This window comes from Oryzias melastigma, linkage group LG7, assembly GCF_002922805.2.
Source record: "Oryzias melastigma strain HK-1 linkage group LG7, ASM292280v2, whole genome shotgun sequence".
NCBI lineage: Eukaryota > Metazoa > Chordata > Actinopteri > Beloniformes > Adrianichthyidae > Oryzias > Oryzias melastigma.
In genome coordinates this window covers 20261529-20274220 of record NC_050518.1, presented here as the reverse complement: position 1 = coordinate 20274220, position 12692 = coordinate 20261529, and the positions used below count along the sequence as shown (strand labels likewise).

The 12692-nt window shown below is 40.8% G+C and overlaps 2 protein-coding genes across 5 annotated transcripts in view; one reads left to right on the top strand and one right to left on the bottom strand.

Annotated features, from left to right (window-relative positions):
* Positions 1–4009, top strand: part of LOC112159501 — a 5009-nt gene extending 1000 nt beyond the window's left edge. The window contains exons 2-4 of the mRNA XM_024293611.2: positions 1049–1304; positions 3192–3329; positions 3730–4009. Coding sequence (XP_024149379.1) covers positions 1049–1304; positions 3192–3329; positions 3730–3999 — 664 coding nt within the window. The 3' untranslated portion in view covers positions 4000–4009. The remainder of the gene's footprint in view (positions 1–1048; positions 1305–3191; positions 3330–3729) is intronic.
* Positions 4010–8278: 4269 nt separating this feature from the next.
* Positions 8279–12692, bottom strand: part of plekhg5b (pleckstrin homology domain containing, family G (with RhoGef domain) member 5b) — a 101747-nt gene continuing 97333 nt past the window's right edge. For 3 of the 4 annotated variants that reach the window (XM_024293577.2, XM_024293580.2, XM_024293579.2), the window contains 5 exons: positions 12543–12675; positions 12340–12455; positions 12113–12258; positions 10243–11214; positions 8279–8659 (listed from right to left, as the gene is read on the bottom strand). In XM_024293577.2, the coding sequence (XP_024149345.1) occupies positions 8650–8659; positions 10243–11214; positions 12113–12258; positions 12340–12455; positions 12543–12675 (1377 nt within the window). In that variant the 3' untranslated portion in view covers positions 8279–8649. Of the gene's footprint in view, positions 8660–10238; positions 11215–12112; positions 12259–12339; positions 12456–12542; positions 12676–12692 lie in introns of those variants that run through there. The other variant, XM_024293578.2, reaches the window with a different exon arrangement.

The window sequence follows — 12692 nt, the reverse complement described above, 5'->3', positions numbered from 1 at the left end:
CAGGGCACGAGCTTGGATTCCCCCTGAACTCCCCATGCACCGTCGGCCAATAGAATTTCAGTTCAGCTAGTGACGTCATCGTTTTCCCTTTGGGTACGCTCGTTTTAGGTACCACGAAGTCCGTTCAAATATTTTCACTTTTATTTTCGGACAAATCTAAGTTTAAAAACTGTATCTTATTTCTTGTTAATATTTTATTATCGAAACTTTAGCCCATTTAAATTCATTTAGGCTTCAGCCAAGTGTAGATTTTAAACCGTTTTTTTCCTTTTGAAATTTTATTACTTTTTAACAGTAAAACATATATTCTGCAAAAGAAATGAGCAGCAAAACATGAACACAGATTACAAGTTTTGATAGTAATTATTAGTATTGCAAAAAAATTTTGTTTTTTGTAACGATGTTTTCATTTTATCACTCATAAAATGGTGTCTACATGCTCGATGAATCTGCAATATGGCATTTTAAATCAATATGTTTGATGTTTTAAACTAAAGCGTCACATGAAGAAAAACAGTTTAAAATTAAAATATAGGAGAAGAAAAAAAACAGCAGTGACAAATGGTGTCACTGCTCAATTTTACAAACATGATACTTGTTTTTATTTTTGTTTTATTTGCTATTTGTCAAATCAATGAATATCCATTATATCATAAATGTGTGCTAAAAACTGTCCATATTTAGCAGCAAAAACGTTTCTTTTTTTTTTTAATAAATGCATTGTTACAAAAAATAAGCAACCATTAAAATATGTCCCTCCTATGAGATTCAATTTTACAAACAAAATAACATTGATGTTTGAAAATTAAAAAAGTTAGAACTCAGCAATCAAAAAATAGAATAGAATAGAATTTGAATCAAATTAGGCTAGTACTCGGGCCAGGGCATCAAGAAAGGCGGCCGCCTGAGGCGCCATTTGCTGGAGGGGGTGCCAAATCCCAATCATGTTATTTCTGTACAGACAAGATAAATAAATATAAACTAAAAATGATTTTATTGAACTGACCTTAAAGGAGGAATTCATTTGTTCTCTTCCTTGTTTCTCCAGCCCATGGTCCGAGTTTGTCTTTCAAAACTTGAGAAATGTCCTCCTTGGATTGGACGGAGCACCCAAGCTAGGCACTCGACGACTTCGGGGTGGCTATTCAGATAAGCTAACAGGAAAGAACTACATAATCAAAGAAGAGGAGTTCTTTGACAGCCAGTTTGACTACGACTTCACCACAGTCACAGACTCAAAGACCTTCTGGAGAGGTGGAGAGGAGTACGAACGCCCATGTGGCTGGCAGCGCTTTGCCCTCAAGGTGAACCCTTTCATTCGCTAAAATGTCACAAAAGATTCACGTTTTATTGAAATTAAGTACTTCTGAGTTGAAATGTAACAAAAAGAGAAAAACACACCCACTGAGTTTTGAAGATATTTATGAAACCATAAAAATTTGCAGAAAGGCGACATCTAAAAAATGAATGCTCTATTTTATGCACTGTAAGCATTCATTTTTTTCCAAAAAACACCAGTGCTCCTTGAAATCAAGGGTGCTTTATATGAATTAATTTGGGTTGAGTGTTGAGTGTTATTGTGAATGGGCTAACTTGGCTAACATGTAGCAAAGTTGGACTGAGTTTATTGTTTCGAAGAAGTTGGGTGTTACACAGTAATGTTTATTTTTTACGGAATCACTCTAAGTTTTTTTGTGTTGTAAACAAGTTTGGGTTTTATTTTGAATGCGGTAGTGTTTCTAATATGTTGAACTTTTTTGGTTTTCTTTGTTACAAACATGGTTGGGAGTTAGCGTAGTCACAGTAATGTTTGCTTTAGCGGTATTAGTCTGTTCTTTTTACTTGTTGCAAACAAGGTTAGGAGTTAGCATGAATATGCTAACATGTAGTGTCGGACTATGATTTTTTTATGTCTTACTAACAAGTTTGGGAGTTGGCGTAGACGCTTTAACATTTGTATTTTAGTCTATGTTTTACATGTTGCAAACAGAGTTGAAGATGGGGTGTTGTGAAGATGCTAATGTGGCTAAAGTGTAGCAGCGTCAGAATGTGCTTGTACGCATTGCAAACAAGGTTGAGAGTTAGCATAGACACAGTGATTGTTTTAGGAGTATTAATCTATTTTTTTTAAAATCTGATGCAAACAAGGTTGGGTGTTAGCGTATATGCTAACATGTAGCAGGATTGGACTGTAATTCGTTTTTATGTGTTTCTGTCATGGTTGGGAGTTGGCATGGTCACTTTAATGTTTGTTTTAGTAGTTTCAGTCTGTTTTATATGTGTTACCAACAAAATTGAAAATACTGTTGTGAAGATGCTAACGTGGCTAATAATTCTGATGTGGCTAAAGTGTAGCAGTGTCATACTGTACTTTTAAGCATTACTTACAAGGTTAAGAGTTAGCATAGATACAGCAATTTTTGTTTTAGTGGTATGAGTCTTTTTTTTTAGTTTTTTTTTTTTACCTGGTGCAAACAAGGTTGGGTGTTAGCGTGAATACGCTAACATGTTGTAGTATCGGACTAGGATATTTTTTATGTGTTACTATCAATGTTGGGAGTGGACGTAGACACCTTAATGTTTGTTTTAGCAGTATCAATCTGTTTTTATGTGTTGCAAACAAAATGGAAAATAGGATATTGTGAAGATGCTAACTATTCTGACGTTGTTAAAGTGTAACAGTGTCAGACTGTGCTTGTATGCTTTACTTATAAGGTTGGGAGTTAGCATAGTCACAGTAATGTTTGTTTTAGTGATATTAGGCTGTTTCGTTTTTTTTTTACTTAGTGCAAACATGATTGGATGTTATTGTGAATACGCTAACATGGCTAACATGTAGCGGTGTTGGACTGTTTTTTTTTTTCCCGTGTTACTAACAAGTTTAGGAGTTAGCATAGTCACAGTTAACTTTTGTTCTAGTAACATCAGAGTTTTTTTTAAAAATCTGGCAAACAAGGTTTGGATTTACAGTTATTTTGAACACGTTAACTTGTTTCAAGCAAGTGCTGTAGTTACTGTTTTGCACTTAATCTTTAACTTGTATCTCACTTGATGCACATTATGGTTTGATGCAACTCGTATGTAACATAAATTCACATATAATTCATTGACAGTGCGCCATAAAGTGTGGAAAAACAACTTGAGTGACAATAATTACCAAAAGGTTTTATGGCAGTTTCGTTTCCTCTCAGGTCTTGGATAAGTACGGGGAAAATAAGTGGCTGGGAAACCAGAAACGTGAGACCCGCTCAGTGCCAGGGGAGTGGCCTGTGTCGTATCACGGGACGTCCAAAAGAGGAGCCAAAGGCATCATCAAAGAAGGCTATGAGGTTTGGACACACTCCAGCAGGAACTCCTCATGTGAAATGTGGTTTTTAAAAATATTTTATGGTTTCTTTTAACAGGATTTGAGTTGTAAACACTAAGCAAAACATCTGAAAAGGGATATTCTTGATGAGTTTTGGTGATACTTTCATTAAAAGAGTGCTCCCGCGTTAGTTTGTTTCTTCATGTTGTTCACCTACTAAAGCCTAAAGTAGAACATTGACTGGAGTTTAATCTGACCAACTCTAGAGCAAACAGATAACGTAAGTTCAAAGCTCAATTTTTCACCCACTGTTCAACTCACCTGCCATTCAAAACCAAACCTAGAGTAGAAGGATAGAATCAACAGAATCATAGTTTCAGTTTAAAACATCTCAACAGTGATGTATCTTCTGCTTTTAACAGCCAGGTCCTCGTGAGAAGTATGGTAGGGGGATTTATTCCACTCCATACATTGCTGAGGCTGAGCAATATGCAAAAACCTTCACTTCGAAGAAGAATGGGAAGCAGTACAAAGTGATTCTACAGAATCGGATCAACCCCAAGTACAGGCTCAAGTACAACAAGGAGAAATACTGGCTCATTCCCATCGAAGATGGATCATCGTCAGACGATGAGAAGGAGATTGTGGAAAAGGCTATTCGTCCCTACGGCCTCCTGCTGAAAGAGGTCTGAGGTTTACGCCCTGAGACAGACTGGCGACCTGTCCAGGGTGAACCCCGCCTTCGCCCATCAGTAGCCGGATGAGGCTCCGGCACCCCCGCGACCCCAAAAGGGACAACGCGGTCAAGAAAATGAATGAATAACAAGTGTCGATTGTCTTATTTAGTGATTCTTTCAAAATTTTTATTTTTATGTTGGTAATTACACTGAAATCCCATCTATGTATTCATAATTGTGTTTGCTCCGGTCAAATCATCTGATCTTGACCACCTTTCCTTCCTTTTATTATTGATTTCTGTCAAATTTTGAGTTTTGACAAATTTTTTTGGTCATGTTTAAGTTTTGACACATTTGTGTTTGGTCGTGTCAAAGTTTTGGCCAAGTTTTCCTACACTAACATTTATGTTTTGTCACATTTTTGTTCAGTCATGTTTGAGTATTATCCATTCATTTGTTAAGAGTTAAAGTTTTATCACATTTTTGTTTGGAAATCATAAAGCTTTGACATATTTTAGTTTTGAGACTTTTTTTGGTTATGTTCAAGTATTATTCCTTGTTTGCTCAGACATCTTTACATTTCGTCACATTTTTGTTTTGTCATGTTTGAGTTTTATCCATAGTTTGTTCAGAAATTTGTAGGTTTTGTCACATTTCTGTTTGGACATGCTTAGGTTCTGGCAACATTTCTGAGTCATGCTGAAGTCTAAACACATTTTTGACTAGTCATCATTGGGTCTTGTCACATTTTTGTCCAGTCATGTTTGAGTTTTGTCATGTTTTTGTCCAATTATCTATGAGTTTTGTCCCATTGCTGTCCTGTTATCTTTGAGCTTTGTCACATTCTTGTCCAGTCATGTTTGAGTTTTTTCACATTTTTGTCCAGTCATGTTTGAGTTTTGTTACATTTTTGTCCAGTCATCTTCGAGTTTTGTTGTGTTTTTGTCCAATTATCTTTGAGCTTTGTCACATTTTTGTCCAGTCATCATTGAGTTTTGTCACTTTGTTGTCCAGTCATTTTTGAGTTTTTTCACTTTTCACTTGGTCATGTTTTGTATGACAATTTTTTGTCCATGTTCATCTACTTGTTGATTCAGGCTTTTATTAGCCAGTTAAAGCTTCAGTTTATTCTATTACTGCAAATAATGTATGCTCAAATATAATTTACTCAAGGAATACTTAATTTTTTTCCTTACAAATACGTTTTACATACAACAGTGTTCATTTGGTTGTGTGCTGGATCATGCGACCTCAAGAGACTGAAGACATTTTCTCACAAATGAAGGATAAGATCAAAAGAACTTTTCTGATTTGATAAAAGCAAATAAAAATTGGATCTGAAACATGTTGAACAAGTATAGTTAGAAATTGTACAGCTGAGAGCCCAAAGCCGTTTAAACTTAGTCTGATCCAGAATGTAAAACATGTAATTGTAGTAAAGAGGTTAGCAGCTTGTTTTTTTATCTGTCAAAGTCAACTTTCGGCATACAGTATCATGAAAAATGACTGTTATGTCAAACCAAAGAACTGCCTGGTGGTGCAGAGGTTAACGCTCTCGCCTCAGAAGGCTGTGGTTCAAATCCTGACTTGGACATTTCTGTGTGGACTTTGCATGTTCTCTTTGCACATGTGTGGGTTTTCTCAAGGCACTTGGCTTCCTCCCACAGTCCAAAAGCACGCTTTATAAGTTAATTGATCTGACAAGTCAACATTGAGGAGAAACTTTTAAGAAAGGAGTCAAATCAGGAGAAAACAAGTAGAACCACAGATGCAAAGATCTTTGTTGAGAAGATGAAAAAGTAGTCAGAAAACTACATCAAGAAGCTCACAGAGCAGTTCTGTGATCTTGTTTCAAAGAAGAATGGAATTGTCAAGACAGAAACAGTAGTCTACCGCTAGTAACTGGTGGGAGAAAGGTATTCTCACAGAACTAACGCAAGCAAGCCCACAACACCACATCTAACAAGTGAGGGATAAAGCCCGTGAAGTGTTCATCATCATAAAATAATAGTGAATGTGGAGGACTGATGACATGGGACGGCAAACTGTAGAACATGGATAATAGTATTAATACGTTTGTGGTGAATGTTCCTTGGATCGCTAAGGAAGGGGTTTCCTTCTGTTTTTAGGTGTTGAATTTGAGCCCTCTGGACTGAATGTTTTAATTGCTGGAGATTGAAAATAAATGCCCCTTGTTGGTGTTAAAGTAAAGCTTGACTTCATAAATCTGGTTTTGTTGATGCAGTCTTTAGCCAGAATAATTAAAAATATATATTTTTCTAGGACATAGTTCCTACAAACCAACAGCAGTTCATTAGAAATTCATCTCTGATTTGTGAGCAGGCCTGCACTGAATTCCCATAATTCCATTATTTACACTCTCCTGCTAGCTTACAGCACCTCACAACCCAAACCTAACATTACAGGAGTGATCCAGCCAAACAGCTTTGAGTCAGATACCGCCTCAAACGAGGAAAAGGAAGTCGTTCATGGATCTAGCCACCTACAAGTGAATGATTGTTACGTCCCCTATGGCTAAATCTGGCTCGGGTCTAGAGGGGGAAAAAAATACAAAAGGGGACGATAACCAAAACTGGACATCAATGAGAATAAAAGGAACAGAGTTTATTAAATTATGGAAATCCTATGTCCTGAAATGAAAGAACAAAATGAAATAATTAGTGTGCTGATTAGAACAAAAAGACAAAAACCAAAGGAATTGGTCAAACATTCTTGGCTGCTTTATCCCTTTCAGGGTCATGGGGGTACTGGAGCCTAACCTGGCTACTGATGGACGAAGGCACGGTATTACCCTAGACAGGTCGCCAGTCTGTCGCAGGGCCTCAATCACACACACATTCACACCTCTGGACAATTTAGAGTCACCAATTAACCTATGAAGCATATTTTTGGACAGTGGGAGGAAGCCTGAGTCCCCGGGGAAAACCCACACATGCACGGGGAGAACATCCTAACTCCACACAGAAAGGTCCCCAGTTGGTGGTTCTGTCTCAGATCCCCCAATCAGGATTTGAACTGGGGCCTTCTTGCTGTGAGGCAAGAGTACTAACCACTGCGCCACCTTGCTTCCCTCAAAACTACCTAAACAGCATGAACATGCAGAAGATATGAGATATCAGTAGACATAGTGGAACGCAAAAACATGTTTTTGGCACAAATGGAACCCCATATGGCACTAGTTGCATGTATTGAGAAAATGACTCAGTCCATTAAAAAAAAATAATTTCCCTAAGAGTTTCACGTCTTGAAGCCTGGTCGAAGTCACGACCCCAAGAGCTGCATACCCCACCATGATTGGTTGGTTCGTCAGTTCCGAACACAGCACTATAAAAGTGTAATTCATACAAAACTCATGGGCCACCCCAAAAATAAACTTTCATATAAAGGCGGGGGCCGCAAAATAGTCTTGCCGCCATTTTGAGACCCCTGATGTAGTGATGGACTTTGGTCATAGCCCGTCTTGTTAGTGGAGACTGACCCCAAATGTGCCCCACCCCCACCCCAAACAATACTCAGACCACACTATACTTTTGCTCTTTTTTATTATTTCGTAAAGACACTTTGAAGCTGTTCCTGTCAAAATACACCATTTTGGTTCATAATACATTAATGCCTGACCAGACAAAAAAAATTATTAAGACTACATCAACAGAAAAACACATTTACAAATCATGAAAGCAAATAATATAAACAATATCTTATATATAAAACATAGCAGGCATAATAAATATGACAGACAAAAAAAAAAAAGAAAAGTAAACAGAGTTAACCCTTGTTTTTTGGTTTGTTTGGAGCAAAAATCACTGATCCTAAAGGTTGAACTGATATTAGTAGGATTGAAATCAACTTTCTTCAAAGTAAAACTCAGAGTTCTGTGAGTTTCCTTCTCCAGAGCCTTAAAGCTGTCGTGATGTAGAGTGCAGAGAATACATCAGAACGGTCGACTCACCAAAACCAAAAATTAGTAACAGAAGAAGCCTGCTGGGGGCGGGGCAGTTAGTGTGTGAGCTGAAATGCGATTGGCTGAATTCGACCACTATTTTGATTTTTTTTCATGATAGGCTACACGGTCTACCATCTTTGGAAGTCTCACAGGAGATCAGTTTGGTTCAGTCAGGAGTGGAGCATCACTCGAACACATTCATCCACACAAACACAAATCGCCGTGACTACGTTCACTACGTTTTAGTCTGAAGAACAAAAATCGCTGTGCAATTCTTTCCGTTTCTCGCTGAAGCAAACCAGGAGGTTGATTCCCCAATGCAGCACCGCACTAAGATTCGGTGCTGCGCTTTTTGACGCAGGATTGAGGAGAAGTGCAGCCTTCAGCTCCTCTTGGATGGAGCGCGGGGGGGTTGAGGGTGTCAGACCTCCACCTGGACGCCTCCTCCCGGATGTCCCACCCCCACCCTGTAATGCTACTTCTGTTGCAAAGTGCAAGCACATCTCTCCGCCTTCCCCCGACCGTTCAGAAGTTCAAGAAAGCAACAGAACAATGCCAAAAAAACAACAAAAAAAGTGTTTTTGATGTTGAAATGTTGGGGGAGGGGGCAGTACTAAAGAGAGAGTGCATCTGTGTCTTAAGAAGTTCGGTCTGTCCTCAAGTGTTCCCGGCGGAGTCCAACCGGCTGCTCAGACGAGCGGTTACACCTCCCTGAAAAACAAAGAGACTGAGTGAAGGAACGCTCTTCTGATTCTACGTAATTACTCAACATGTGATGCAACTCCTAACGGGAATTCTTGAACGCGCTGTTAGCATACGGTGATCACTTTTTAAATGGTTGGAACGTCTATGTTTTAAACAGGATGATACCCACACCTCACTACCAAATCAGAGTCCCTGATTGGTCAAAATGCTCCTGGTTTGTACGGTGACCGACACGGCTCACATAAAAGCAAAATCCACAACACAACAGAAATAATTCAATACGCAAATGAATCACTTTTTTTTAAGTTTCATTCAGTTTGAAGCTATTGGCGCTCCGTCTGCCCAACATCTGGCAGAGCAGATGCCCGGCTGAGCTAGCATACGGCGCCGCCCAGGCTGTCGGTCTCTAGGAAGCGGTGGTCGCCATACTGGCCGGCCGGGGGTTCGCTACCCGGCAAGCATAGAACCGCCGCCCGCTGCAATTGCGGTCGAATTGTGAATCATTTCCATTGTTTTTGGCTTTTTTGGTCTTGCTTTCGCGTTTGTTATTGTGTTGTGTTTACATAGGCTTTTTATTGGACATAGTTGCTTGAATGTGCATGTCTTAGCCCAATGTGAATGTAGCGACATGAGACGGTCAAAAACGCGAAGGCTCATTTAGTATACGGTGTTCATATGGACAAGCAGGGAGAGGCAAGGAGGGGCAGGGAGGGGCTTCTTCTTCTTTTATGGTTTACTAGCGCTTGCACCTACATTTGGAAGAGGCTTCGGGCAAAATGACGAAGCTGTGCAAATCTTGCGCTAGGCTTTTTCTTTCATCGCTCTATTCTGATATATGAAATACTTGGACCGAATCTGAATTCTTCCCTTACCCCACGGTTTCTACCTGCCACTCTAATTGTTGGGGTGTTTGAAGGGGTATGGTTGTCTGCAATAGATATTTTAAGGGCTAACCCTTGTGGTGGAGGGATCGGTATCCCTTTGCCACGAGGGTGTTTCGCGTCGCACTGAGACACGGAGGAGAAACACATTTCTACACATGGGTGTGCTCTGACGCACAGAAGTTTAAATTTAATTGTAATACATTTTTGTTTTATCAAGACATATTGAAGTTATAAACGTATTTGCGAGAGCTATGATGTCATCAAGTGGGAGTAATATCTGAATTTGAAGACACTATTTTTCCATAACTCTCTGTTTGGAGGGCTAAATGTAGAGGTAGTGGACGAATTTGGATTTGACCATAGTAACATAATTCCAGACGAGTACAAAGTGCAATTTTTACATTTTTTCTTCATTATCATCGTTGGGTTGGCTTCCTGTGTTTTGAAAAGGACTCTACCCATAAGTCACTACCAAATCAGTCTCTGATAGGCCAGAGTTCAACTGGTTTGACGTTGATTGGGTGCATGATTTTAATGTAGAGCCCAAAAAGTGTCTAAAAAACTTGCGTACCAACACTTGAATGCCAGAGTTTTGATTGCAGAAGCACAAAATGCACATTTATTCGCATTTACTAAGACTTCTTATGGTAACTGTTGCTTCAATTCTCGTTACTGATCCAAATGACCAAACAACAAATAACTTACGATGCCGTCAGCGTGGAGTTGAGGACCAGAGTGGTGCGCATCCGGTACAGTTGAGCCAGCGTCAGCTTCTTGTGCTGCTGGGGTGAAGACTTCGTCTTGCTGGGCGGAGTTTCCCCTGAATCAACGCTCGCCCTCTTCACCAAACAGTCAGGAGGAGCGGACGCGTAGTCAGCGCTTGCAAACTCACAAGATCCGCTGGGTGCTTTGTGGCGGTGCCGCGCCTTTCCGTGGCTCGGCCCGCCTCTGAGTTTGTTCGAGGTTAAGCCCATGCTCAAGCAGTCGTCCAATTGGCCGAGGTCGCTGTCCTCCTCCTCGTCCTGGCAGAGCTCGGACAGGCTCCTGCTGTGCCCCCGCGGGGATGAGTCCGTGTCCCTGCACTCCGACTCTTGGGAGGCGGAGCCAAATAAGCGCGCGTGAGGGATGGGGGCGTCGCCGTGGAAACGCTGCAGGAGGTTGTCCTCGGAGCGCGACAGCGTCAGCGCGGACAGCCGCTGCGGGCACTGCAGCTTTGACTGAATGTGAGGCCGCCGGCGAGGCTTACTGGACTGAACGATGGACACCTGAGAGCCCAGAGAGGCAGCTTCCTCCTCCTCTTCATCATCATCATCATCATCATTCAGCTCCTCCGTTTCTGTCTCAGTCTTACTCATCTGATCTCCCTCCTCCTCCTCGGTCTCCTCCCCTTCACTCGGGCCGGGCGGCGGCTGCAGCTCCCGGGAGAGCGACCCCGGGGAGAGGGTACCGTAGGCGCTGTCCATGGAGAGAGACCGGCACTGAGCGTCCAGCTCCTCCACCTCCAGACCGTTCACCTCCAGCTGAGAGGAGCTCTGTAGCTCTGACATCTCGGATGGAGGAGACGCGTCCGAGTCTTGGTCCTTGGGTTGCTCGATGTTTATCCTGGGGAGCTGCAGGTGGTCGGCTCGCTCCTCCACGTCCATCACCGACAGGGTCTCAGTGGAGCCGTCCGAATGACTGCAAGAGACATTATAGTTTACTTCCTCAACGACACTTTAATGAGATGTTGGAAAATGTATTACATCAAAAGTGAAATGGAAAAATCAACACTTCACCTCTTTTGCTCTTTAAACATTTATATTTAAGTTATTTTTACTACAGATTTTTGGAGACTTCTTAAAACAGGAGTGTCCAATACGTCAATTGCGACCAACCGATCTATCAGGTAGGCTGTGTCGGTACATAGCGGGTAATCAAAAATAAATAAACAAGAAAAAATATATATTTATTTACATAATCAGCCAATTAAATAATCAGTCTGTCACTTGACTGACATGCTACACGACCAATCAAGTACCCTCTGATGCATACGTGTGTTTAAGTCCATCCTGTCAGCAGATGTGGATCTTCAGAAAAGTCTGAGCATCAAACTCCTAACTGTGGATGTAGCTGCTAATATGCTTCATTTTTTTCCTCAACTAGCCTGTGGTCAGTCACTCAAAAGCCTCGTTTCCACGGAGCGGTTTGTTTTCACGGTGCATGCTTGGGGTAGACCAGTTTTTTTAACCAATTTTTTTAATCCAAAGAAAGTTTCTTTTTCTTGAAAAAGCTGTGTCTGCAGCTCACCCCTCCCACAACAGAATGTAGAGAACAAATTTCTCACACCAAAACCAATAGGACTTTAACTTTTTATTATGTATTTATATACTTAACATCCCTTGATAGTAACCTTAACAACATAGCAGTTTCAATAAACTGTGAATCTTTCTGAGTTTTTTCAACTTTATAAGAAAATTGTGATAAATTAGAAAAAAGCATTTTTATTTATTAAAAAAAGTTTTTTAAGCTGAACACCAATGATGTACATGTTATCCTAATGTCCCTCAAATTTAGACGGTCACGTTTGTAAATGTACCTGGAGTTCTGCTGCTCTTTATGTGGCAGGATTGGGGAACTGGTGGTGGAGTTGCTGCTCTCATCGTCAATGTCCACCCCGGAGCAGCTCTTTGGGAGCTGCTGCCGCCGCAGGTCCTCCTCACTGCGAAGCCTCTGCAGCTGATTCTTAAAGAAAAACAAAAAAAACATTTTACAATCAGCACAAAAATAAAAAATAAAACCATAAACAGTTTCTGTTCTACCAACCTGGACGTTGTAGATTGCATCGATCCAGCATCGCCCCTGAGTGGCGCTGTTGGCCTGGAAAGTGTAGGCTGCCACGGCACTGTTGAACTCATTGAGGTAGATGAGGATGAAGGAGCCTTAAGAGACCAAAACAAGGGACAACATTAAACCTTCCATGTTTTTTAAAAGACAAATCCTCACAGCCGTCGCAGCAGAACTCTCACCAGGATCTTTCAGCTCCTTACAGACGATGTTGTGGATAAGGAGGGGCTGGCGGATAACCTTAACCTTCTCCAGCCTCTTCACCGGTTTGGTAATCAGCAGCAGGTCAGTGAACAGGAAGCAGTACACGTCCATCTGTGCAAAAAATTTAT